General features: G+C 43.4%; 1 protein-coding gene across 1 annotated transcript in view; it reads left to right on the top strand.

Moving 5' to 3' along the window:
- Positions 1-26,596, top strand: part of pex6 (peroxisomal biogenesis factor 6) — a 36,766-nt gene that overhangs the window by 6,183 nt on the left and 3,987 nt on the right. The window contains exons 7-15 of the mRNA XM_060941505.1: positions 4,769-4,971; positions 5,142-5,328; positions 5,455-5,531; positions 12,867-12,999; positions 15,978-16,183; positions 16,292-16,353; positions 16,877-16,985; positions 17,676-17,792; positions 17,891-17,968. Coding sequence (XP_060797488.1) covers positions 4,769-4,971; positions 5,142-5,328; positions 5,455-5,531; positions 12,867-12,999; positions 15,978-16,183; positions 16,292-16,353; positions 16,877-16,985; positions 17,676-17,792; positions 17,891-17,968 — 1,172 coding nt within the window. The remainder of the gene's footprint in view (positions 1-4,768; positions 4,972-5,141; positions 5,329-5,454; positions 5,532-12,866; positions 13,000-15,977; positions 16,184-16,291; positions 16,354-16,876; positions 16,986-17,675; positions 17,793-17,890; positions 17,969-26,596) is intronic.

The following is a 26,596-nucleotide window of genomic DNA, read 5'->3' as shown; positions in this document are numbered from 1 at the left end:
CATGCAAACTCCACACAGAGAGGCCCTCGCCGGCCCCGGGGCTCGAACCCAGGACCTTCTTGCTGTGAGGCGACAGCGCTAACCACTACACCACCGTGCCGCCCCCGCTTACGTAAATGAGGAAGTAATTCTAATGTTTGTAAACAAACAAACTGATAATGTTTAACCTGTCAGAAAATCTTTTTGTTCCACTTTCTACCCACTTTCTAACTATTTTCGTAGATCACATTTTGTTAATCATTCATTGTTGTTTGTATTAATTTCTAGTTTTGTGGTTTACCAATAAATGTCAACAGGGAATTGACATTATAACCACATGAAAATCCAGGTCAAAGGTCTTTTTTTTTTTTTTGTTTGTTTGTTTGGTTTTTTTTTTGTAAATTTGCATCCAAAAATATAAAATCTCAACTAATATTGTAATATGTGGTAGATATTTACAACAAACTGCAAATAATATTTTCTGAATGGAATAGAAAAATCTTAATATTTCAAGCATGTGATTTATTTTTTTTTTTTTAATATGCTCGGAATTTAATTCTGCTCTAATTCTATTTATTGCAGTCGGATTCTAAATACTCTATAAGCATTCCATTCTGTTATGAATCAGAAAAAAATAATTATACATCACAGCACTTTTTTTTTTTCATCTACTTCAACAGTGTTACACAAAGATCGATCCATAACAGTTGTAAATGTCACTTAATTCCACAGGGTGTCGATAATGGTGGACACCAGTGAAAGTGATCACTATTATTGACACCTCATGTAATTTCTCAAACGCACGTTTAGATACAAAATGGCGACTGTCAAATGAAAGAGTAAGAAACAAAGTAGGTTTCGATAAGGAGATCATGAAATATCGGTGAATTTGAGAAGTAAAACATGTCCATGATCTTTCCACCATGCTTACCTGCGATGATAACATCTGGGTTTTCCTCAAATTGCTGATCGTGCTGAAAAAAAATTCCCTCTCCGGTAACGAGCTGCGTCATCAGACGACAAGATCAAAAGGCGAGGTGGGTCTTCCGGTTGATTTAATTAACCAATAATAACTGTTGTAACTGAAACTCACCTTTGTAAAATTGTTTTTTTTTTTTTGATAAATCTGAAAAGGTGTCGATCATTGTAGCCGCCGCTCTAGTATGATTTGGTATGAATGATGCATACAGCCCTCTAGATACACCAGTAATAACAGAAATTTAGAATGAAGTACTTTTTAAAAAAAAAAAAAGCTTTTCTTCTCTAAAGCAAATTCCAACTTTCCAAATTCTCAAATGCAAAACTCAAAACGTATAATCTCAGGTTAATGTCCTTATTCAGCAATCATCCACTTGCTCTTCAAGCTCCTAACTTGCTGACAAGCTCTTTCCTCCCAGGGCACCATCAGACCCAGATCAGCCCAACTGCAATCATTTTCTGCTTTCATTAAAGCTAGACGGCCTTTCAGTTTCATAAAATCAGTGAAATTTAGTTCCCTCTGAAATTTGGTCATTGTGATGTTTTATTTTTGTAATATCTAAAAATATCAGGCCATTCTGTGGCTGGGAAGTTATTTAATTTGAGGGGATTCCCGAGCAAATAATGTGCATGAAATCGCTTGCTTCATGCAGTCAAGCAGACAGAGGAAGTCCGTGTGCGCATGCGCAGGTTTACCTTTGTCTCTTTCTTTTTCCTCTTCTTTTGGGTTTTATGGCAGCTGGCATCCACAGTGTTGCATTACTGCCATCTACAGGTTTGCCTTGACCATACACTGACGGTTACATCATTCTGTCGCTAAACGAACAGCTGATCACACCGAGGTGCTCGCCGACCGCCGATATTTATTAGTTTGGTCCTGCATTTCTTTTCCTTCACAACATAACATCCTTTCTTCTCGTTTTCCGTTATTGTAGTTGGTCTTTCCAGTTTCATTCACATCCTCCATTTTTCTCTCCTGTTTCAAATTTGTATCCCATAATGCCTTGCATGAACGGGGAAAGCCCACCACATGATGCATGACGTAGTATCTTGTATTGTGTCATGGTGAAGCAGGAAAAAATTGCAGAGAGTTTAGGACCATGTGGCCCTAAATTCATTAATTGTTCTATTAGAAAAACCTAATAAAATTGGAAGGCTATGATTCGAGTTCAGTAGCTTTTGGTCCACTAAACAAAAATAATAGGGTGTCGGGGAAAATTCTTTTCATGACCTACACTTGAAAGATCTGAAAGGCAGCCTACCTTGAAAAGCAGGTTTAAAAAACTTTCAAGTTCGCTGATTGATTTTAGAGGAGACGTCTACTTGGTATGATGTTAAAAATGTTCTCCCTTAATTGAAAAGGCTATTAGCTAATGGATATTTTTAAAATATTATTAATATTAAGAAACGCTGCCATTACTACATGTGCCTACCAATCTTCCTTGGCCAGAAAACCAGTGTTTTCTGGCCTGTATTTGAACACTGGAATATGATTAAAAATTATATATATGGTAAATTTTGACTTAAAGTTACTTTTATTCAACCAGCAAGGTTTTCTTTGACCGGAAATGAGACAGGCTTCTCCCAAAAGATAATAAGATGATGTACAAGATAATAAGATGATGTACATTGTGGAAAAAATAATTTCTTAGCTTTTATTTACATTTGAACAAAAAGTGGCATGAAATTATTCATACCCTTTGCAAACTGTCACAGTCTATGGGAAAACCCAAAGTTCTATACCATTCTAAATAGTCCAAGCTGTTCTAAAGCATCCTAATGACCCTGATTAATTGGGAACAGCTGTTTTAATCAACTCAACAGGTGAAAAACAGCAGCTGTCTGCAGTTGGTTTGTGGACAGTCATGACTAAGACAAAGGAGCTCACTGAGGACCTGCGGCTGCGCGTTGTGGCTGCTCACAAGTCAGGAAAGGGCTATAAGGCCATATCTAAATGTTAAGTTCCAGTGGCTACAGTGCAAAGTATTATTAAAAAATACAGGACGTTCCGCACTGTGGAAAATCTTAGAGGACGTGGTCGGAAGCCAAAAGTGACACCTGTGCTGGCCAGGAGGATAGTGAGGGAGGTGAAAAAGAATCCAAGGATCACCACCAAGGCCATCCTGGTGAATCTGGGCTCTGCTGGTGGCAAGATCTCAAGGCAGACAGTCCAACGGACACTGCACACTGCTAGGTTCCACGGACGCAGACCAAGGAGGACGCCACTTCTCCAGATAAGGCACACAAAAGCCCACTTGGCCTTTGCAAATGCTCATCTGGACAAAGACGACAACTTCTGGTCAGATGAAACAAAAATTGAATTGTTTGGCCACAATGATGTGTCCTTCATTTGGTGTAAAAAAGAAGCCTTCAACCCTAAGAACACCATCCCCACTGTCAAACATGGTGGTGGGAACCTAATGCTTTGTGGGGTGTTTTTCAGCCAATGGACCAGGGAACCTAATCACAGTAAACAGCACCATGAAAAAAGAGCAGTATATCAGGATTCTCAACAGTAACATCAGGCGGTCTACAGAGAAACTTGGCCTTGGGCACTAGTGGACATTTCAGCACGACAACGACCTAAAACACACAGCAAAAGTGGTGAAGAAATGGTTAGCGGACAAAAACATGAACGTTTTGCAGTGACCCAGCCAGAGTCCTGACTTAAATCCAATTGAGAATCTGTGGAGGGAGCTAAAGATCAGGGTGATGGCAAGGAGATCCTCCAACCTGAAAGAGTTGGAGCTCATCGCTAAAGATAAATGGGCAAAAATACCAGTGGAGACATGCAAAAAGCTGGTCAGCAATTATAGGAAGCGTTTGATTGCTGTAATAGCTAATAAAGGCTTTTCTATTGATTTATTGAGAAGGGTATGAATAATTTTGGACATGCCACTTTTTGTTCAAATGTAAATAAAAGCTGAGAAATATTTTTTTCCACAATGATGCCTCTTGTACACTATCTTATTATCTTCCGAGAGACGCCTGTGTCGTTTCCAATCAAGAAAAAACTTGCTGGTTGAATGAAAGTAACTTTAAGTCAAAATTTGCCAGGGGTATGAATAAGTTCGGGCTTGACTGTATATACGAATAAAAAAATTAATAAATTCGATCATAAAATATAAACTCCCATCATGTTCCAAAATGTAAATACAGGCAATGCAACATCGGTTTACTGGGGAAATGAGCAGACGTGGTATGTTGCATTAGCTGTATTTACATATTAAAACATGAGTCAAGTTTATATTTTATAACGTAATGGCATGATAACCAATGAAATGGATCGGCTTCCTGTTTCATTGGTGAATCTGCTCCACTGATAATTTTCACAGAGGGACCAATGTGTTCGCTCACGTGAATCTCCCCAAAAGGCTCTCATCTCATCTCATCTCATTATCTGTAGCCGCTAGTTCTACAGGGTCGCAGGCGAGCTGGAGCCTATCCCAGCTGACTACGGGTGAAAGGCGGGGTACACCCTGGACAAGTCGCCAGGTCATCACAGGGCTGACACATAGACACAGACAACCATTCACACTCACATTCACACCTACGCTCAATTTAGAGTCACCAGTTAACCTAACCTGCATGTCTTTGGACTGTGGGGGAAACCGGAGCACCCGGAGGAAACCCACGCGGACACGGGGAGAACATGCAAACTCCGCACAGAAAGGCCCTCGCCGGTCACTGGGCTCAAACCTGGCAGCGCTAACCACTACACCACCGTGCCCCCCCCCCCGAAAGGCTCTATTAACAAAAATCATGCTTTATAAAGTTAAGGTTGAGCTTAACGCCTGTGTGTTTTTCACAGGTGGACTGCGTGACCATGTGTGGAGACACTGCAGCTGCCTGTGAGTCCAAGATGAAGGCTACGTTCCACAGAGCTGAGCTCCATCACCCCTGTGTGCTTCTCCTGAGGAACCTGCAGTTACTCGGCCAGCGGCGTGACAGCACTGAAACGGACTCCAGAGTAGCCTCTGCACTCTGCCAGCTCATAGCAGATGCACATTCAAGGTAAGTAACAGGCGAATATATGAAACTTTTACAAAGACTTGAGCTTTGACTTTAAACTGAGTCAGAACGCAAATGATTAATGCATTGGCTGAACCGATTTGAGGATATAGAAACAGTGCCGTTGATAGTGTAAATCAAACCAGATGAAAAATGTACTTTCCTTATCGCAGTGTAATCGTGGTTGGGTGTGTGCGTGGCCAATGGGATTTATCCTCAGACGTGATGCCAGCCTTTGTGCACCAGGTGGTGATAGAGAGTCCCACAGAGGAGCAGAGGAAAGCTATGCTATCCAGCCTCAGTCAAGACCTCCCTCTAGGGAAAGATGTGAATCTGGCCAAGATCGCTAAACAGACAGCGGTGAGGTCATCTTTAGTTAATTTGCCTGTTAATTAAGGCTGTATGTAAACTTATTGTGTCTTATTAAAGATTGGGTTCAGTTTTGCTTTCTTTGTAACCTCACTGAAGATCTGGTTTAATCTATAGGGTTTCATTTTGGGAGATTTCTGCGCACTACTCACTGGTGCTGGAAAAGCAGCTCATCGGCGCCTGCTGAAAACTTAGTGAGTTGTTTGTGGGTTTATGTATGTTGCTACAATTGTACTTTATGTATGTATTTTTGTGTATCTGTATTTGAATTTATGGCAAAATATAGGCTTAAAGGGGAACTGAAGTCATTTTAAACTTGCTTTATTTCTTAACATGTTATTCAACTACGTTTTCGGTTTTATTAACCTTATATCGTGACTCGTAGTGGCATATTAAATTACACTTATCGGCCTTTTCGGTTTTTAGCCATGTTGACTGTAGTTCGTTTGGTGCACGGCAGGCGTCGCTTATCCGCGCGATCTTCACGAGACTTGTGCGAGACTTCAAACGTGAAGTGTCGGCGCCGCCATTTTGGAAACTGTTTACACAGCGGCCAGATCGCCATATCGTTCCAATTTAGATTAATTTCAAGATTTGCCAGCTTCATCAGTGATGGAGATTATTCCACACAACTTCGAACCAACATGGAGTAGAGAAGAGTTGGAAAGGTGACAGGATAAGGACGAGTCCATCGCGCTGGTATTTACGTCATTACTGTCGCACAATTAAAACGTGTCAGATCAGGCGGCTGGTGGGTTTTCAAAATAATAAATACATGCTTGTATTTTTGTGATAAATACATATTATACTGAGCGCATTTCCCACATAATCCTCACTAAGGTTTCAGACAGCACTATAACAGGGTTCCCGCGGGTCCTTAAAAAGTCTTAAATATAACTTTCAGTTTTCAAGGCCTAAAAACGTCTTAAATTGTTTGGAATGACTGGAATTTTCGAAAGGGAGGTATTAAATTTAATATTGGACCGAACGAGTGAAATGTCTCCATCCGGTTTGGGGTATTTTTTTTAACCGTAATTTTAAAAGTGACCAGTGTACCTTTTGGGGGCAACATCGGTTCTGTGCGTTCCGTAGATCAAGAGCTAACGTTAGGAGGCTACTGGAGGCGGTGTGGTGTGGTGTGGTGGTTGTGAAGAGTGAGAGATGCGCAGGTAGCTTACTCGGGCGCTAGAAAGCGTTGATAATTATGGGAAGATGTCTGTTTAACGACAAGTGGTTGGGGGATGACAAATACCCCCCCAAATAAGGAGAAGAATCGTTTGCGATAAAAAGCGCTGGATCGCACAAATGTGTTTAAAGACGGTACCGCAGCGCTGGGGACACGCCCACTGGGAAACTGGCTTTTCACGGACACGAGGCGTGCGCGCGTGTTAGAGGTCAAGCGCTCCGGAGTGAAACGCAGGGGGGTTCGCGCATGCGTACAAGAGTCAGGTGGAAAATGGGACTTATAGGAAATACTACTACTAATAATAGTGATTAGCATCATTTTTTTACACAATTAACATTGTTTATTGTATTAAGTTTAATATAAATATATAAACAACCTTTATTTCAAAACTCAATTAAAAAGAACTCCAGAAAATACAATAATTCTAAATATAGTACAATATAAATAATTTGTACAAAAAGTTTTTTCGTTTTATTGCTTATCGTCTACAACAGTGTTTTTAATATAATAAGAATAATATTAACAACCACTAATAATAATTAGTAGTAATAATAATTATTATTGATTATTAATCATTGCTACTTATGAATTAGTGATTAATAAGTACTAGGGATTATTAAATGTTATAAAATTAAGTTATTAAAAATTATTACAAATAATTATTAAAACGTAGTAATTGGTAGAATACAAACAAATACTCATGGATTATAGATAAATTTTTAAAATAGTGAACATTGATATAAAATAACTCTACTACTACTACTAATAATAATAATAAACAATAATACTACTAGTAATACTTGTTGTTAATGTTATTATTATCAGTTCAATTGTTATATCAATGTTCACTATTAAAAACAAATTATCTATAATCCATGAATAATTGTTTGTTCGTACAGTTTAGTGCATCTGTCCACACTAGCGAGAAATGTTTGCGGTTTTCTTTCACGGTAGTTGAAATGCGCGTGCGCGAAATGTTTCCGTGGTTACCGAGTAACTTCCTTCCGAGAATATATGGCATCCGTTATTTCGAGATCTTGAGAAAACAAAACCGTTATTTCATGATCTCAGCTGGATCACTGTATCTCCGTCGGTAGAGACGAAGCCGGGCCAGTCTTCTGCGGAGGTGCCGCGGACTAATTTTGAAATTATCCCTTATTAAAAGACTTAATGCAATCTCTCCCTGTGTCAACCCCTGATCAAAATATTGCCTTATTAGGTGATCGATTATTCCAGACATTCTAATGACCAAAGTTGCGTCTATACAGAATGAGAAATAGCCCCAAAGTCAGCATATCACAAGTCTCTTGGCGCACCTGAATGAACCATTTCTCAGCTGTTTACTCGAGATCACGGAATAACAGTTTTGTTTTCTCGAGATCTCAAATTAGTTGTGTTGTTTTCTCGAGATCCTGAATTAATTAAGTCGTTATCTTGGGATAACAAGGTGAATAAAAAAAAGGATTATATGAAGGGTCTCTCTCGGCTTCCGTACGGATGAAACAACGTGTGTGTGCTTTTTGTTGTCAATGTACAGTCTGTATTTCTGGTGGTCATTTATTCAGTCGACTCGTATAAAACGCGCGAGGCAGTTGAGAAAGAAACAAACGAATCTCCGTTCTTCACTATTTTATTCAGCGAAGACATCGATTGAGGTGTGTGACTTTGCGCATGCGCGTTATATTTGTATCGATACAGAGCCGCTTCATCTGTCCACACTACAGCGAAGCGCTACAGTACCGATACTGTACCGGTACGAAACCCATACATTTGTGGGTTTTGTACCGATACAGTTATACCGCTATAGTACCAGTATAGTTGCTAGTGTGGACAGGTGCTGCGGTACGAAAGTAGTTTCGTATCGGTACAAAATCCCTAGTGTGGACAGGGTATTATTTCTCGGATCAAATACAAAATCTTGCTTTTAACCTATAAAGCTCTTCATGGTTTCGCCCCTTCCTATCTCTGTGAGCTAATTCATTTGTACTGTCCCTCCCGCTCCCTCAGATCGTCTGTCTGTGGACTTCTGACTGTCCCACGTTTTAAACTGGTATCTATGGGTGGCAGATCATTCAGTGTTGCTGCTCCTAAACTTTGGAACTCATTACCACAATCGCTCCGTGACTGTTCCACTCTCACTTCCTTCAAAGCTAACTTGAAAACTTTTCTCTTTACCTCACGCTACTCTTCCTAGTGTGGCTTTTTTTTGGGGGGGGGTAACTCCTGTGTAAAGCATCCTTGGGTTTGTGAAAGGCGCTATATAAATTGAAATTATTATTATTATTATTATTATTATTATCAACAAATCTCGTTTACGCCCATTGCTTTGACATATAGACTGATATATTACATAGCATATTTCAGACACTCATAACTTGCTATAGCAGTGACAAAATAGCTGTCAGAAATGCATTCCTATATTTTATAAAATGAGATAAATAGAATTTTGATTATAAAAAATTTGCCTTCAGTTCTCCTTTAAGCTGTTTTTATCCCCTGCTGGCCGAAAGGCCCGAAGGGGGATTACGGTATGTCATGGCGATTTCCGTCCGTCTGTCCCGGGAAGGATGCTCACCTTCTGAAATCAACTCCTCTCACAATTTTTGGAGGAATTTTACAGAACTTGACAAACGCATTGTTATATGTTGGTAGTAGGCATATTGTAATTTCGTTAAATTCAGTCACATTTTACTACCAGAGTTACAGCCGTTGATTAACAAAATTATAATTTGACAATTTCATGAGAGTGTGTTTTCCTTCTGACATCGGCTCCTCTCACAATTTTTGGACGAATTTCTTGAAGCTTGGCAAAAGGCCTTGTTATATGACGCTAATACGCATATTGCGATTTAATTTCATTTGTAAAAATTTTACCAGAGTTTTGACCCTCGATTAAATAACTTGTACTTTTGACAGTTTCATGAAGGTGTGCGTTCTTCTGAAATCAACTCCTCTCACAATCTGTGGAGGAATTTCACCAAACTTGGCAAAAGGCTTTGTTATATGACAGTTATACGCAGATTGAAATTTAGTTTAAGTTGGGCAATTTTTACCAGAGTTATGCCCTTGATTATTAACAAACTTGTACTTTCGGCAATTTCATCAAGGTGTGCTTGCTTTCTGAAATCAACTACCGTCACAATTTTTGGAGGAATTTCACAAAACTTGACAGGATTCTTTGTTTTATGTCAGTAATACGCATATTGCAATTTTGTTCAATTCATTTGCATTTTACCAGAGTTATGGCACAGTTGCCAGCAGGGGATATTGTGCTCCCAGAGCACTCTTGTTCTTTTAATTATTAAATATGAACCGTACCACTTTGCCCCACAAACAAACCCCACAAAGGTAGTAAAGGCCAGCACTGTCCGTATGGTCTGTGGATTCTGGCTCTGTTAGTTTCTCAACCACAGATACATCACTCAAGCTAATAATTAGGCTTAGCTAGAGAGTTGCACGGACCTTTTACTTCTCCTCCTACTGTTATTGTTTTCCTTTATACCCGCCTGTGATATTTTCAAACAACTTTATTTCCCAGTGTTGTTAGAATGTTATTTCCCAAAATATAAGCAAAACTAGGCGGCACGGTGGTGTAGTGGTTAGCACTATCGCCTCACAGCAAGAAGGTCCGGGTTCGAGCCCCGTGGCCGGTGAGGGCCTTTCTGTGCGGAGTTTGCATGTTCTCCCTGTGTCCGTGTGGGTTTCCTCCGGGTGCTCCGGTTTCCCCCACAGTCCAAAGACATGCAGGTTAGGTTAACTGGTGACTCTAAATTGACCGTAGGTGTGAATGTGAATGGTTGTCTGTGTCTGTGTGTCAGCCCTGTGATGACCTGGCGACTTGTCCAGGGTGTACCCCGCCTTTCGCCCGTAGTCAGCTGGGATAGGCTCCAGCTTGCCTGCGACCCTGTAGAAGGATAAAGCGGCTAGAGATAATGAGATGAGATGAGATAAGCAAAACTAGAGCGGCGGCTACAATTATCGACAGTTCATAATTATCAACACCTTTTCAGATTTACCAATAAAAAACAATTTTACAAAGGTGAGTTTCAGTTACAGCAGTTATTATTGGTTAATTAATCAACCGGAAGACCCTCCCCTCCTCCCTCGCCCTTTGATCTTGTCGTCTGGTGACACAGCTCGTTACCAGAGATGGAAGTTTTTTAGCACGATCAGCGATTTGAGGACGTTATCATTGCAGGTAAGCATGGTGGAAAGATCATGGACATGTTTTACTTATCAGATTCACCAATATTTCATGATCTCCTCGTCAAAACCTACTTTGTTTCTTACTCTTTCATTTGACAGTCGCTATTTTGTATCTAAACGTGAGGTGTCGATAATAGTGATCACTTTCACCGGTGTCCACCATTATCGACACCCTGTGGAATTAAGTGACATTTTCAACTGTTATGGATCGATCTTTGTGACATTGTTGAAGTAGATGAAGTACTTTAAAAAATGAAAGTGCTGTGATTTATAATATTTTTGTCTGATTCCTAACAGAATGGAATGCTTATAGAGTATTCGGAATCTGATTGCAATAAATAGAATTAGACCGGAATTAAATTCCTAGCATATAAAAAATTACATGCTTGAAATATTCAGATTTTTCTATTCCATTCAGAAAATATTTTTTTTGCAGTTTGTTGTAAATATCTACCACATATTACAATATCAGTAGATATTTTATATTTTGGTTCGAGGAGTGACATGTGACCTTTGACCTGGATTTTCATGTGGTTATAATATCAATTGCCTGTTGACATTTATTGGTAAACTACAAAACTAGAAATTAATACAAACAACAACGAATGATTAACAAATTGTGATCTACGAAAATACTTAAAGTGGAACAAAAAGATTTTCTGACACAGGTTAAACATTAGTTCATTTGTTTACAAACATTAGAATTACTTTCTTTTACGTAAGCACCGACATCCATATATTTATATGGAAGATATTTTGTACTAAATATTAATCTATGTGAAACAAATTTTTAATAAAAACCTATATTTTGTTAATACCACATACCAATAATTTTATTTTTTTATTTTTAATAAATAATCATCTGGATGTCGATAACTGTGGACAAAGGTGTCTAACTGTGGACAAAGGTGTCTAATAGTGGAACGATGTCGATAACTGTGGACAGAGGTGTCGATAATTGTGGAACCGTGTCACATGATCTGATACGCTAAGTAATCGGGAATCAACTCATTTTTTTTTCCCAGTGGAAGTTTGAGTCATCATTCATGCACAATTTATGTATTGAAAGTCTTTTCCACTTTTGCAATGGCCAAAAGATCATCAAGGTGTCGATAATTGTAGCCGTCGCTGTAGTCACCTAATTTAAATCCCCACAATCCTGACCGGGCAGTTACTATGGATAAATGAAGGAATGCTGTTAATGCACTCAAGCTCCACATGATCATGTTCTTGGTCATGATCTTTATTATAGTTTGAATAGTACATCTTTTATTTATGTGTGTATTTGTTTTGTTTAGACCACATTTTACATTATATAAGGATTTAAGATTTTGCCAATGCCCCCCAAAGGTTCAGAAACCGTTCTGCTCATTGTCAGGGATGCAAACGGCGCGCCTTTTGGCGGATGCCGCCTTTTTCACGGCTGAATCGCGCAGATCCGATTTTTTTTTTTTTAGGGGGGGCGTTGGAGTGTCTGATTATAATTTCAAAGTAAATTCTGTATTAAAATTACTAAATAAGAAAATGCCGTTACAGTCCATGAAACATAGGAAGTATAAGTATGAGAAGAAAACAGTAAATCAGAAAGCTGCGCACGTTTGCGCAAAAGCTGCGCAGCTTTCTGATTTACTGTTTTCTTCTCATACTTGTACTTCCTATGTTTCACGGACTGTAATGGCATTTGCTTATATACAGAATTTACTTTGATGAAATTATAATCAGACACTCCAACGTCCCCCCTAAAAAAAAATCGGATCTGCGCGATTCAGCCCTGAAAAAGGCGGCATCTGCTAAAAGGCGCGCCGTTTGCATCCCTGCATTGTGCATATATGGAAAAACATGACATGCATCATTGTTGACCCTTAGTGCATCATTATAGTAGAGATTATCAGAGTAATGCTTTTTTTTATTTATTAATCCGACTAAAACTGTGTGATTGTAGATTTAAAGTTTAAAATTGAAATATGTCAGCAAATATTTGTTCATATTGAGTACAGATGACTCATTGCATGTTTTTTCAGTCTTTGAGGGGCAGATTGTAATAAAAATGTAAAGTCTTCCATTACCCTGACCAGCCCTACTGATTGAGGTTCGAGACATTTTGTTCATGTCAAAACCCATCTGGTTTGTTGTGTAGCTATCCGCATGGGGCCAGTGCTCAGGAAGAGGAGGACCTGTGTGTGTTTGGCGTGACCGTTATGGGTGCTGACTTCACCACAGCGTTGGAGGCTCTGCAGGAGGTCCACTCACAGGCAATCGGCGCACCAAAGGTTGGCCTCATTTAGGACAGTATCAGCAAAGTACTAAGGATATGTTCTCCTCAGGTCTGCTGCAGGTTATTTTGACCTTTGAACATTTAGCTGTTTTAGCACTGCTAATTATCTTAGGCTGATTCTTAGTATTAGGTGTATTCCACTGTGAATTTGTTTGAGCAGAAAATTTGTCTACTTTTTGTAGGTAGACAATAATGGTGTTCGCTTCCTTGGGCAAAATTTTAGGACATTTTTTAGATATAGCCGTAGTGTTGAAACACGACATCTTCACTGATACGCTGTGTGAGTAAGGCACAATGCTCTTTTACCACAGCATGATGGCAGGTCCGCTCTGAGGCTTCAGCCATCAAAGTTTCTAGTGAAGGATTAGAGTAGTGGTTTCCTGTTGCCTTCTACTGGATTATTATAGAGGTTTTCTCCTCTCAACCATTCACACACACACATTCACAACTATGGGCAATTTAGAGTAGCCAGTTAACCTAACCTGCATATCTTTGGACTGTGGAGGAAACCCACACAGACACGAGGAGAACATGCAAACTCCACACAGAAAGGCCCCTGTCAGCCACTGGGCTCGAACCCAGAACCTTCTTGCTGTGAGGTGACAGTGCTAACCACTACACCACTGTGCCGCCCAACTTACGAATCATAGCAGCTATAAACAGTCATCCCATCATCAGCCTCTCGTTTTTTTTTCCTCTCTCTTGAAATTAAGACCAAAACGCAGCTTGTTACAGAGTAACTCCACAAATCACAAAGCCCTCGGCCCTGAAGACTTTTTCATGTCTGAAAATGTAGTCACAGCACTGACTTTTACCAATGGTACTGTATAGTTAGGAGACCCATCAAAAGTTTGGACATGCCTACTCATTCGTAGGTTTTTCTGTACTTTGATTATTTTCTACACTGTAGATATAACACATCAAAACTATGAAATAACATCTGGAATTATATCTCATCTCATTATCTCTAGCCGCTTTATCCTGTTCTACAGGGTCGCAGGCAAGCTGGAGCCTATCCCAGCTGACTACGGGCGAAAGGCGGGGTACACCCTGGACAAGTCACCAGGTCATCACAGGGCTGACACATAGACACAGACAACCATTCACACTCACATTCACACCTACGGTCAATTTAGAGTCACCAGTTAACCTAACCTGCATGTCTTTGGACTGTGGGGGAAACCGGAGCACCCGGAGGAAACCCACACGGACACGGGGAGAACATGCAAACTCCACACAGAAAGGCCCTCGCCGGCCACGGGGCTCGAACCCGGACCTTCTTGCTGTGAGGCGACAGCGCTAACCACCACACCACCGTGCCGTCCTGGAATTATATGGTAAACAAAAAAAGTGTGAAAAAAACCCCAATGTTTCATATTTTATATTCTTCAAAGTAGCCAGCGTTTACCTTGATGACGCTTTACACACTATTGGCATTATCTTAACCTTCTTAAAGCTAGACGGCCTTTCGATTTCATGAAATCTGTGAAATTTAGTTCCCTCTGAAATTTGGTCATTGTGATTTATGATCATTTCTGTAATATCTCACAAAATTTTGTGTCTGGGGAGTTATTTAATTTAAGGGGATTCTCAAGCAAATAATGTACATGAAATCGCTCGCTTTGCACAGACAGAGGAAGTCCGTGTGGGCATGCGCAGGTTTACCTTCTTCTTCTTTTGGGTTTTATGGCAGCTGGTATCCACAGTGTTGCATTACTGCCATCTACAGGTTTACCTTGACCGTACATTGACAGTTGCATCATTCTGTCGCTAAGTGAACAGCTGATCACACCGAGGTGCTCGCTGACTGCCGATATTTATTAGTTTGGTCCTCCGTTTCCTTTCCTTCACATCATAATATCTTTTCTTCTCGCTTTCCATTACTGTAGTCGGTCTTTCACATTTCATTCGCACACTCGCGTCCTCCATTGTTCTCTCCTGTTTCAAATTTATATCCCACGATGCCTTGTGTGAACGGGGAAAGCCCATCACGTGATGCATGACATAGTATCTTGAATTGGGTCATGGTGAAGCAGGAAAAAATAGCGGAGAATTTAGGGCCACATGGTTCTAAATTCATTAATTTTTCTATTTAATAAAATTGGAAGTCTGTGATTCGAATTCAGTAGCTTCTGGTCCACTAAACAAAAATAATTGGGTGTCGGGGAAAATTCTTTTTATGACCTACATCTGAAAAAGTGCGGCACGGTGGTGTAGTGGTTAGCGCTGTCACCTCACAGCAAGAAGGTCCGGGTTCGAGCCCCGTGGCCGGCGAGAGCCTTTCTGTGTGGAGTTTGCATGTTCTCCCCGTGTCCGCGTGGGTTTCCTCCGGGTGCTTCGGTTTCATTCACAGTCCAAAGACATGCAGGTTAGGTTAACTGGTGACTCTAAATTGAGCGTAGGTGTGAATGGTTGTCTGTGTCTATGTGTCAGCCCTGTGATGACCTGGTGACTTGTCCAGGGTGTACCCCGCCTTTCACCTGTAGTCAGCTGGGATAGGCTCCAGCTTGCCTGCGACCCTGTAGAACAGGATAAAGCGGCTAGAGAGAATGAGATGAGACATCTGAAAAATCTGAAAGGCAGTCTACCTTTAAAGTGATTGAGATCAAATAGTAAATAATAAAACTACAGTAAACAGCCCTATTCCACAACTGCAGTAGTCCATATTGTGTCAAGAACCGCTCAACTAAGTAAAGAGAAACGACATTCATCATTACTTTTTGACATGAAGTGTCTTTTAATTAATAAAAATAAAGGAGAAAAACATTGAATTAGAAGGTTTGTTGAAATTATTGACTCATACTGTAAATTTCTCACCATATCAACAATTTTTCAGCACGGTTTTTTGAATCTGGTTATGTGGCGTCTTCATGTAATTCCTGTGTAAGTTGTTCCTAGAGGAACATGAATCATGCTGTTCATTCTCTCTAGATTTATAAGTCAGGATTTACCTTTCCCTTTTGTGAATGTTAGATCCCATTAGTGAAGTGGCAGGACGTGGGCGGTCTGCAGCAGGTCAAGAAAGAGATCCTGGACACCATCCAGCTCCCTCTGGAACATCCAGAGCTGCTCTCACTGGGCCTGAGGCGCTCTGGCCTGCTGCTCTATGGGCCTCCAGGCACTGGCAAGACACTGCTGGCCAAAGCTGTGGCCACGGAGTGCTCTATGACCTTCCTCAGGTTGGGATTTTCCTTCTGAACATTGATGCTTTAGACTACTCTCTCTCTCATTATTGGTTGCTTTGGTGCTTCACGGTGTCACTTAACCTAGTTTGCTTTTGATTCCAGTGTCAAAGGTCCAGAGCTCATTAACATGTATGTTGGCCAGAGTGAGGAAAACATCAGAGAGGGTGAGAATCAAATACAAATGTTTTCTGAATACCTTAGTTCATTTTGATTAAAGGTGCAGTTTGTAATATTTTAAAGGTACTTCTAGACAATTAATAATCATATTTAAAGAAGAAAGAAAGAAAAACTGTGATCAGTGTTGTGACATGTAGTTTTTAAACTTCAAACTTTCATTTAGATTTTTCTGGCCTTGAAATTAGTTTCATCTTTGTCCTTAAAGGAGAATTGACAACCCCTAAGTAATTTCAACAGAGGGATTGGGGTCAGTTAGAATGAAGGAGAAGGGGCTTATCAGTATTTTCTTTGCAATTGCAATTCACTTGCAGACAGCAGAGGGCTCTAAAAATTACAAACTACCCCTTTAAGTTTCATCTCAAGTAAGCAATACAGTTTGTGTGGCATCACGTGAGATGCAATCCTTAAATAAACTGAATCATTAATCATGGATTAAAAAGAAGTTTAAACTACAAGGAAAGAAAACATAAAAGTAAATAAAACACTTTTTTTTTCTCCTCAATGTCTAAGTGTTTTCCAAAGCTAGGACTGCAGCTCCTTGTATTATCTTCTTCGATGAGTTGGACTCTTTGGCTCCTACCCGAGGCCGCAGCGGAGACTCAGGAGGGGTGATGGACAGGTCTGTTTCTTGAAGCACATCATACTAATGCACCAAACAACACACACCCTCCAGGGCATTTCCACTCAACAGATTAAGTTATGTCCGTTATATTCATATGGCTTGTTACAGCAGGCATGGTCACAAAGCGGCTCCTATTGAAATCTGGGTTCAGGATTAAAGGCTTAATGAATGCTTTACTGGGCGGCACGGTAGTGTAGTGGTTAGTGCTGTCGCATCACAGCAAGAAGGTTCTGGGTTCAAGCCCAGTGGCTGACGGGGGCCTTTCTGTGTGGAGTTTGCATGTTGTACCCGTGTCTGCGTGGGTTTCCTCCGGGTGCTCCGGTTTCCCCCACAGTCCAAAGACATGCAGGTTAGGCTAATTGGTGGCCCTAAATTGACCGTAGGTGTGAGTGTGAATGGTTGTCAGCCCTGTGATGACCTGGCGACTTGTCCAGGGTGTACCCCGCCTCTCGCCCATAGTCAGCTGGGATAGGCTCCAGTTTACCCACGACCATGCACAGGATAAGTGGCTACAGATAATGGATGGATGGAAGGATGAATGCTTTACTCAGATCATTTACATGATTTATATGATGGCCACAGGGTTGGAGAAAGTAATCCAATCTGAGCTGATGGATTTCTGTGAAAAGTATCAGAGATGACACGTGTCCCCTGAGGGCTGTAATGACATGTTGTGCTTTCTGGTAGGGTCGTGTCGCAGCTCTTAGCTGAACTTGATGGCCTGCATTCATCAAGTGACGTCTTTGTGATTGGAGCAACCAACCGGCCAGACTTACTCGACCAGTCGTTGCTCAGGCCCGGCAGGTAAAAACTGACCAGAAGCTTCTATAGCAGGTCCTTACACATGGAATTCTTGCTCCTGGTCACATATTGAGTCTGTGCTTTTGTTCTTTCTCTTATAGATTTGATAAATTAGTGTACGTTGGCATTAATGAAGACAAGGAATCACAGCTGCAAGTGCTCAAGGCTATACTGCGAAAGTGAGTCACGCTTTGAGTCACACACAATGCAATTTTTGGAGTTCTATTTAAATTTAAAAAGTGACAACAGATTGATTTTGCGTTGCAGATGTTGTGTATAAATAAGGAATATGGTTATACGTTATAATAGGAATAAGGTTTAATAAAATTATAAGGGAATAAAGACAGGCTGGCATGATGTGGCCTGACACAAAGCAGAGTTGAAGTTACTATCCTGAAGTGGATTATTTTCTAATTAACGGTGGGTTTCGAAATGTTTTTTTTTATTTTTTATACCACAGCAATTTCCCAGTGATTACATTTTTATTTATTAGAGTGACAGTTTTTAAAAGTCCATTTATAGCTACATTTAATATTATTGAACATCCAAAAGTCAAGTTAATACAATTTCTAACCTGCTTCACTTTTTCTCTTGAAATTAATAAGAAAAACACACTTGTCATGTAACTAAGAAACTGCAAAAACCCTGAAGACTTTCTGGTGTTGGAGAACTTCCTGACAGCTACGAAGCGCTGATACTGGAGACTCCTTCAATACATGTTACATAAACCTCTTCCCACAGACGACTTCAAAATAGCAACCGTTAGCTGTATACTTTGTTGAATAAGAGCACAGTTTTTAATCTCGTTATTAGTGTGTGTGGAGCATCTGCCATCTAAGTCTCTGAACATTCATGCATTTGGGATTTCTGGGATTTGCCTTGCAACCGGCATTACTTTCCCAGCTATGCTGTTCAAGAAAAATAATCAGCACCTTCTCATCAATCAGATTTGAGAATTCAGCAAGACTGTGATGTAATATTGAGTAAAGTGCAATCCATAGTTTAAGATAATTAAGTTCTTGTGTGTATTTAGTGTCAACTGAGCCAACAGGACTAAATAAGCTCTCGAGGGAGTTGAATGATGAGCAGTTTGCACTGGATGTAGAAATTTGTTGGCCAATGGGGAGAGCAGGGAGACTTGGGACAAGTTTTAATCTTTTGTAGATTATGTGAACCCCTCCTAGAACTGCCACCTTATTGTGGTGGAGGGGTTTGTGTGCTTGAATGATCCTAGGAGCTATGTTGTCGGGGGCATTATGCCCCTGTCAGGGTTTCCCAAGGCAGACGGGTCCTAGGTGACAGGCCAGACCAAGAGCAGTTCACCAAAACCCTTATGGAGAAACAATCGAGGACCGTGATGTCGCCCAGTATGGCGCAGCCGGGGCCCCACCCTGGAGCCAGGCCCGGGGTTGGGGCTCATATGCGAGCGGTTGGTGACCGAGCCTTTGCCCATGGGGCCCGGCCGGGCTCAGCCCGAAGAGGTGACGTGGGCCCGACCTCCTGTGGGTTCACCACCCACAGAGGTAGCAGTAGGGGACTGTTGAAGTGTGGACTGGGCGGCAGTCGAAGGCAGGGGCCTCGACGACCTGATCCCCGGACACAGCGGCTAGCTGTTGGGACATGGAATGTCACTTCGCTGGGGGGAAAAGAGCCTGAGCTTGTGCGGGAGGTTGAGAGGTACCGGCTAGAGATAGTCGGGCTCACCTCCATGCACAGCTCTCCACTTCTCTGGAGTCGCCCATGGTGAGCAGCGGCAGGCTGGTGTGGGCTTGCTTATAGCTCCCCAGCTCAGCCGCCATGTGTTGGAGTTTACCCCAGTGAACGAGAGGGTCGCCTCTCTGCGCCTTCGGATTGGGGAGAGGGCTCTTGCTGTTGTTTGTGCCTACGGGCCGAATAGCAGTATAGAGTATCCGGCCTTCTTGGAGTCCCTGGGAGAGGTACTGAGGGGTGCTCAGACTGGGGACTCCATTGCGCTACTGGGGGACTTCAATGCTCACGTGGGCGACGACAGTGACACTTGGAGGGGCGTGGATGGGAGGAACGGCCTCCCCGATCTAAACCCGAGTGGTGTTTTGTTATTGGACTTCTGTGCTAGTCACGGTTTGTCCATAACAAACACCATGTTCGAGCATAGGGGTGTCCATAAGTGCACGTGGCACCAGGACACCTTAGGTCGGAGGTCGATGATAGACTTTGTTGTCGTTTCATCTGATCTCCGGCCCCATGTCTTGGACACTCGGGTGAAGAGAGGGGCTGAGCTGTCAACTGATCACCACCTGGTGGTGAGTTGGATCCGCTGGCAGAGGAGGAAGCTGGACAGACCTGGCAGGCCCAAACGTATGGTGAGGGTCTGCTGGGAACGTCTGGCCGAGCACTCTGTCGGGAGGGTCTTTAACTCCCACCTCCGGGAGAGCTTTTCCCAGCTTCCGAGGGAGGTGGGGGACATTGAGTCTGAGTGGACCATGTTCTCTACCTCCATTGTGGACGCAGCTGTTCGGAGCTGTGGCCGCAAGGTCTCCGGTGCCTGTCGTGGCGGCAATCCCCGAACCCGGTGGTAGACACCAGAAGTAAGGGATGCCGTCGAGTTGAAGAAGGAGTCCTATCGGGCCATGTTGACCTCCGGGACTCCTGAGGCAGCTGACGGGTATCGGCAGGCCAGGCGTGCCGCAGCTCGGGCAGTTGCGGAGGCAAAAACTCGGAACTGGGAGGAGTTTGGGGAGGCCATGGAGAAGGACTATCGGTCGGCCTCGAAGAAATTCTGGCAAACCGTCCGGCGCCTCAGAAGGGGGAAGCAGTCCTCTGCCAACACTGTTTACAGTGCGGGTGGGGAGCTGTTGACCTCGACTGGGGACATTGTCGGGCGGTGGAAGGAATACTTTGAGGATCTCCTCAATCCCACCGTCATGTCTTCCATTGAGGAGACTGAGGCTGATGACTCAGAGGTGGACTCGTCCATTACCCAAGCTGAAGTCACTGAGGTGGTTTGCAAGCTCCTCGGTGGCAAGGCACCGGGGGTGGATGAGATCTGCCCTGAGTATCTCAAGTCTCTGGATGTTGTGGGGCTGTCTTGGTTGACACGCCTCTGCAACATCGCGTGGCGGTCGGGGACAGTGCCTCTGGAGTGGCAGACTGGGGTGGTGGTCCCTCTTTTTAAGAAAGGGGACCGGAGAGTGTGCTCCAATTATAGGGGAATCACACTTCTCAGCCTCCCAGGGAAGGTTTACTCCAGGGTACTGGAGAGGAGAATTCGACCAATAGTCGAACCTTGGATCCAGGAGGAACAATGCGGTTTTCGTCCTGGTCGCGGAACACTGGACCAGCTCTATACCCTTCATAGGGTGCTCGAGGGTTCATGGGAGTTTGCCCAACCAGTCCACATGTGCTTTGTGGATCTGGAGAAGGCATTCGACCGTGTCCCCCGTGGTATTCTGTGGGGGGTGCTTTGGGAGTATGGGGTTTGGGGCTCTTTGCTAAGGGCTGTCCGGTCCCTGTACGAACGGAGCAGGAGTCTGGTTCGCATTGCCGGCAGTAAGTCAGATATGTTCCCAGTGCATGTTGGACTCCAGCAGGGCTGCCCTTTGTCACCGGTTCTGTTCATAATTTTTATGGACAGAATTTCTAGGCGCAGCCAGGGGCCGGAAGGAATCCTGTTTGGGAACCACAGGATTTCATCTCTGCTTTTTGCAGATGATGTTGTCCTGTTGGCTTCTTCAAACCAGGACCTTCAGCATGCACTGGGGCGGTTTGCAGTCGAGTGTGAAGCGGCTGGGATGAGAATCAGCACCTCCAAGTCCGAGGCTATGGTTCTCAACCGGAAAAGGGTGGCTTGCCCTCTCCAGGTTGGTGGAGAAGTCCTGCCTCAAGTGGAGGAGTTTAAGTATCTTGGGATCTTGTTCACGAGTGAGGGAAGGATGGAGCGTGAGATCGACAGGTGGATCGGTGCAGCCTCCGCAGTGATGCGGTCGCTTTACTGGTCCGTCGTGGTGAAGAAGGAGCTGAGCCAAAAGGCGAAGCTCTCAATTTACCGGTCGATCTACGTTCCGACTCTCACCTATGGTCATGAGCTTTGGGTAATGACCGAAAGAACAAGATCACGGATACAAGCGGCCGAAATGAGTTTCCTTTGCAGGGTGGCTGGGCGCTCCCTTAGGGTGAGAAGCACAGTCGCTCGGGAGGAGCTCGGAGTAGAGCCGCTGCTCCTCCACATCGAGAGGAATCAGCTGAGGTGGCTTGGGCATCTTTTTCGGATGCCTCCTGGACACCTCCCTGGGGAGGTGTTCCAGGCATGTCCCCCCGGGAGGAGGCCCCGGGGAAGACCCAGGACACGCTGGAGGGACTATGTCTCTCGGCTGGCCTGGGAATGCCTTGGTGTTCTTCCCAAGGAGCTGGCCGAGGTGTCTGGGGAAAGGGAAGTTTGGGCTTCCATGCTTAGACTGCTGCCTACGCGACCCGGCCCCGGATAAAGCGGAAGAAGACGAGATTGTGTGAAATTCTTTGCAGGCAGTGTCACATTCGTATTGCATTAGAGAGTATTTACTATACCCTCTTACCACAACATTAATTTCTCAGCTTGTCACATATACTGGCCTTCAGGTGTCACTTTTTCTGTTTTTTGTTTTGTTTGTTTGTTTTCAAGGAGACATGGGACATTATGTTGGGAGACTTGGGACATAGTGGGGAGACATGGAACAAAAATAAAATACCCAGGCCTACATGTTTAATTTTTATTTATTATCAAAACTTGTAACATACGAACTGTCTGAACACACAATGCTGGTACAGCAAGAGAAAACTGTCAGTTTACCCAAAACCTGACTCGACAAAACAGTTCCATTCTCAAGAAGGAATGAAATAAGTTTAATCCTCATGCAGGGATATGCCCACATTTTTAACAAACATTTTAAACAATTTTATATTTGTAAACCACAAGAAAAAATATCTGGAACATAAACTGTCCCAACTCTCCCCATCTGGCCATTTTGAAACAAACAAACAAAAAATCTTTAAATGGTTTTTCCCCAGAATTTAAGTTTAATAAATAATACTATATATGGTAACTCTAGGCTGCATACTTTATTTCCTAAAAAAAAATCCTGACAAAAATATTGAACTGCACAGACCTTACTGCAGTGTCCGTCTTCGTAGCTCCAAAGGAAGTAGGTTACTCAAAGGGGCAACATCTAACATCTGATTGGTTGAAAATAATCTATGAGAATACAAACTGTCCCAAGTCTCCCCCGTCTCAAGTCTTCTTTATCAAATGTATACATTCTTGCTAACATTACACCATTATAGTTGGCTGTCAGTTCAGCTTAAAGTTGGCTTGGCAAGCAAAGTTACAAGCCAAACACACTTCCCATAAAAACAATTGGCAGATTTTTGCAGCTAGAAAATGGATCATTTGTGCCAAATTATACATAAAAGATTTATAAATAGGGATGTGCCAAAATTTTTCTCTGAAAATGGCTGAGTGTAAAATTCCAGACCTTTCCCCCATTTCTGCTCTCTCTCTCTTTTTTGTATATCATCAGATGGCCAACTCGGTGTCGTGCAGCCACACTTTCGGCTCTGGTCCTAAGTCGAAGAGGCCAGCTTCTGAGGGTGGGCTGTATAGAGGGCAGCCGGTGATTATGTGCTCGGCAGTCTGTTCAGGTTCACCACACTCACATGCCGCACTGTCCGATAGGCCCCACTTCTTCAGAGAATGACTTGAAGCGGCCGACCCCAGTGTGTAGATGGTTCAGTGAGGTCCACAGGTGGTGTGGCAAGTCTTCTCCTTTTCCACCACCTCCTGGGTCCCTGATGTATCGTTGGATGTGGGAGGGCCCAGCCATCTCCCACGTCTGTTTCCAGGATGCTGCCAGCCAGGTGTCTCTGGACAAGTGCTCAGGGATAGACTATAGCATTTCTTGTGCTATCTTGTTGTAGGGATGGCGAGACTTGAGCCTGCCTGGTGGAGCTGGTGTTATTGTGGCTTTGTGCAGGATGTGCCAGTTGTACTTCCGGGCTTTTCTTGCCAGGGTGAGGGTAGCTGCATCCCGTCGGAGACTGGCCGGGGCGATTCCAGCAAGGACTGGCAGGTGGGACACGGGTGGGTTTCAGACAACCGGTTACTATCCGGAGGGCACTGTTGATAGCAGTATCTACCTTGTTCACGTGTGGACTTCTGCTCCAGGCAGGGGCACAGTATTCGGCTACGGGTAGGACAAGGGCTTGCGTGGATATGCGAAGGGTCTGGGGGGAAGCTCCCCAAGTCGAACCCGCCAGATGGCGGATGAGCGAGACCCTTGCTGTTACCTTGGCCTTCACTTCATCCAGGTGTTGCTTATAGGACAGTGTCCGATCCAAGTGTACACCAAGGTACTTGGGGGCTTGCTGGAACTCCAGGCGGTTGTTGCCAACATACACGTCCAGTTCCCTTCTTGCTTCCCGATTGTTGAGGCGGTATGCTGCAGACACTGTCTTGCCCACACTGAGCTGAAGGTGCCACTTCTGGAGGTAGTCTGCCAGGATGCCCATGTCTCTGCTGAGACCATCTTCCATCGCCTTCCATGTTGGGCGTCAAAGCATGATGGCCAAATCGTCCGCATAGCCATACTTGGTAGATATTGTATCCGGCAGGTCGTGAATGTAGATGTTGAACAACATTGGTGAGAGGGCAGAGCCTTGCGGGACACCGTTCTTCAGTCTTTGGAGCCTGCTGGTCTGGCCATCGCTGGTCTGTAGGATAAAGCTACAGTTCGATAGCATCTCCATGATGAACCTCACCATGTGCCAGTCCGGGATTGTCCTCAACAGTTTCAGATGTAGCCCACAGTGCCACACGGTGTCATAGGTGGCTGTCAGGTCCAGGAATACTAATCCAGCTTTCTCGTTATCCTGAAAGCTGTCTTTGATGTCCTGAGTGAGTAGGGTTACCTGATCCACTGTTGACCTGCCTCGGCGGAAGCCAGCTTGTTCCAGTGGGAGTTGTGGGCCCACCACTGGCTCAATGCGGCTGTGAATCAGCCTCTCCAGGATCTTATATGGGACACAGAGCAGAGAGATGGGCCTGTAGGACTAAGGAATCTTCAGCGGGTTTGTTCGGCTTTGGCAAGGCTATGACAGAAGCACAGTGCCAGGTCTTTGGAAGCTTGGACCTCCGGAATCATGCTGAGAAGAACGAGCATAGCCAGCAAGATGTTTTTTCACTTTGGTGTATGACAAACTCTGGGTGGATATTGTCTCGACCTGGTGACTTGCCCGGCTTCAGTTTGTTAATTGCTGCACTTACTTCGGCTGCTGTGAAGTCTCCTGAGAGGTTGGCATCGATGCTGGCTGCCCTGGAGAGAGACGATACCTCACATGAGATCAGTCGTGTGAAGTTTTTGTCTGCATCTGGGAAGTGGCCATTTTTCAGGAGCTGGGAAGCAATGACGTCTGCTGTCACTTGACACCTGCGGGGTGTTGTTTTTCTCCCTGAGAGCAGGTTGATGGTCTGCCACGCCTTCCAGCTAGAGTAGGTGAAGTCGATAGATTCCACTACTTCAGTCCACCTAGTCCTTCTGGTGTCATCCAGCTTCTGCAGTAAGGTTGTTGCTGTTGCGTCCATTTCTTCCCTGGAGTTCGCCTGCTGGTGTTGGCGCAGCAGGCAGCTGCGCTCCTCATCCCAGCCCGGGATGTAGTTCTTGTTGTAGCCACGCGGGATGTTGTGCTTTGCTGCCCTTAGGAGGACTTTACAGTAGGCAGCATATGCAGCGTCCACATCAGCTGCTTCTGGGTCCAGCAGACCAGCAGTTCTTCTTTCCGTTTCTGCCATAAACAACTGCCAGTTCGCGCCCCCCCCCCCCCCCCCCCCCCCCGTTTCTGCTAGTTTTGATGCACACCCAGAAAGCATGATGTCCCGAAAAATTTGCTTTATATCTTGTGTCCTATTGAAAGAACTGATTTAAAACTAATCCTTGAGTTCTCTTAAATAAACAGTGCTTTTCAATTTTTCATAAACAATTTATTACAGTTTATGCAGCAACAACAGCAACAAAAAATCTAATGAATAATGATTTTAAAAAAAAAGTTGGTGGTTTATTTTATTTTTCAGTCCAAAGCGCCCCGAATTATATTTTGAGTTCTGAACAAGGATTTTCATTTAACACTTTCTAAAACTTGTGAGCACTGCAGTTAAAAAAAAAAAACAGGCAAAGGTAAAACTCCGTTATCACAGCATTATCTTAATTGCTAGGATTTTTAAGGCATTCAGAATCCTCCTAACAGATCTAATCTCGATGAAATTCATTTTAAAAAATTTAAAGGTCCCATGGCATGGTGGTTTGTTGATGCTTTAAACGGGCTCGTGGAGGTTTCCGGATGTTATATCTGCAGCCTTTCTCGAAATGAACCCTCGGCACGGAGATATAGCCTCCTGGGAGAAAGCCCCATTTCAGCGCTTTTCCCAGTGCGTCGTTTTGCTAATGAGAAGCAGGAGGCGGGGAAGGGTAGAGGGTGGGGGCGGGTCTTATCATTAATATTCATGACATGTAAACGTGTTACCTCTGATTGGCTAACAGCACTGTGCCGCTACCTCCAGTGGGTCAGAACAAGCGGATGTGGGTGTCTTACTATGGTGAGAGAGAAGGAACAAACCGCGAAGGGAAAAATACCGTGCGCTGACGTCATTAAGGTGCGACGCGAGGAAATAAAATAAATTCAACAAATGTTTGGGTTTTTACTGAACAAACAAACAAATAAAATGAACGAGTGACTTAAAAAAAAGAATGTGGGTGTCTTTGTAAAAACTGTTTTGATTGGCTATTATAACAGAGCGTGCTGCA

The sequence above is a fragment of the Neoarius graeffei genome, chromosome 15 (genome assembly GCF_027579695.1).
Source record: "Neoarius graeffei isolate fNeoGra1 chromosome 15, fNeoGra1.pri, whole genome shotgun sequence".
Taxonomy (NCBI): domain Eukaryota; kingdom Metazoa; phylum Chordata; class Actinopteri; order Siluriformes; family Ariidae; genus Neoarius; species Neoarius graeffei.
This window is presented reverse-complemented; position numbering and strand designations above follow the sequence as displayed.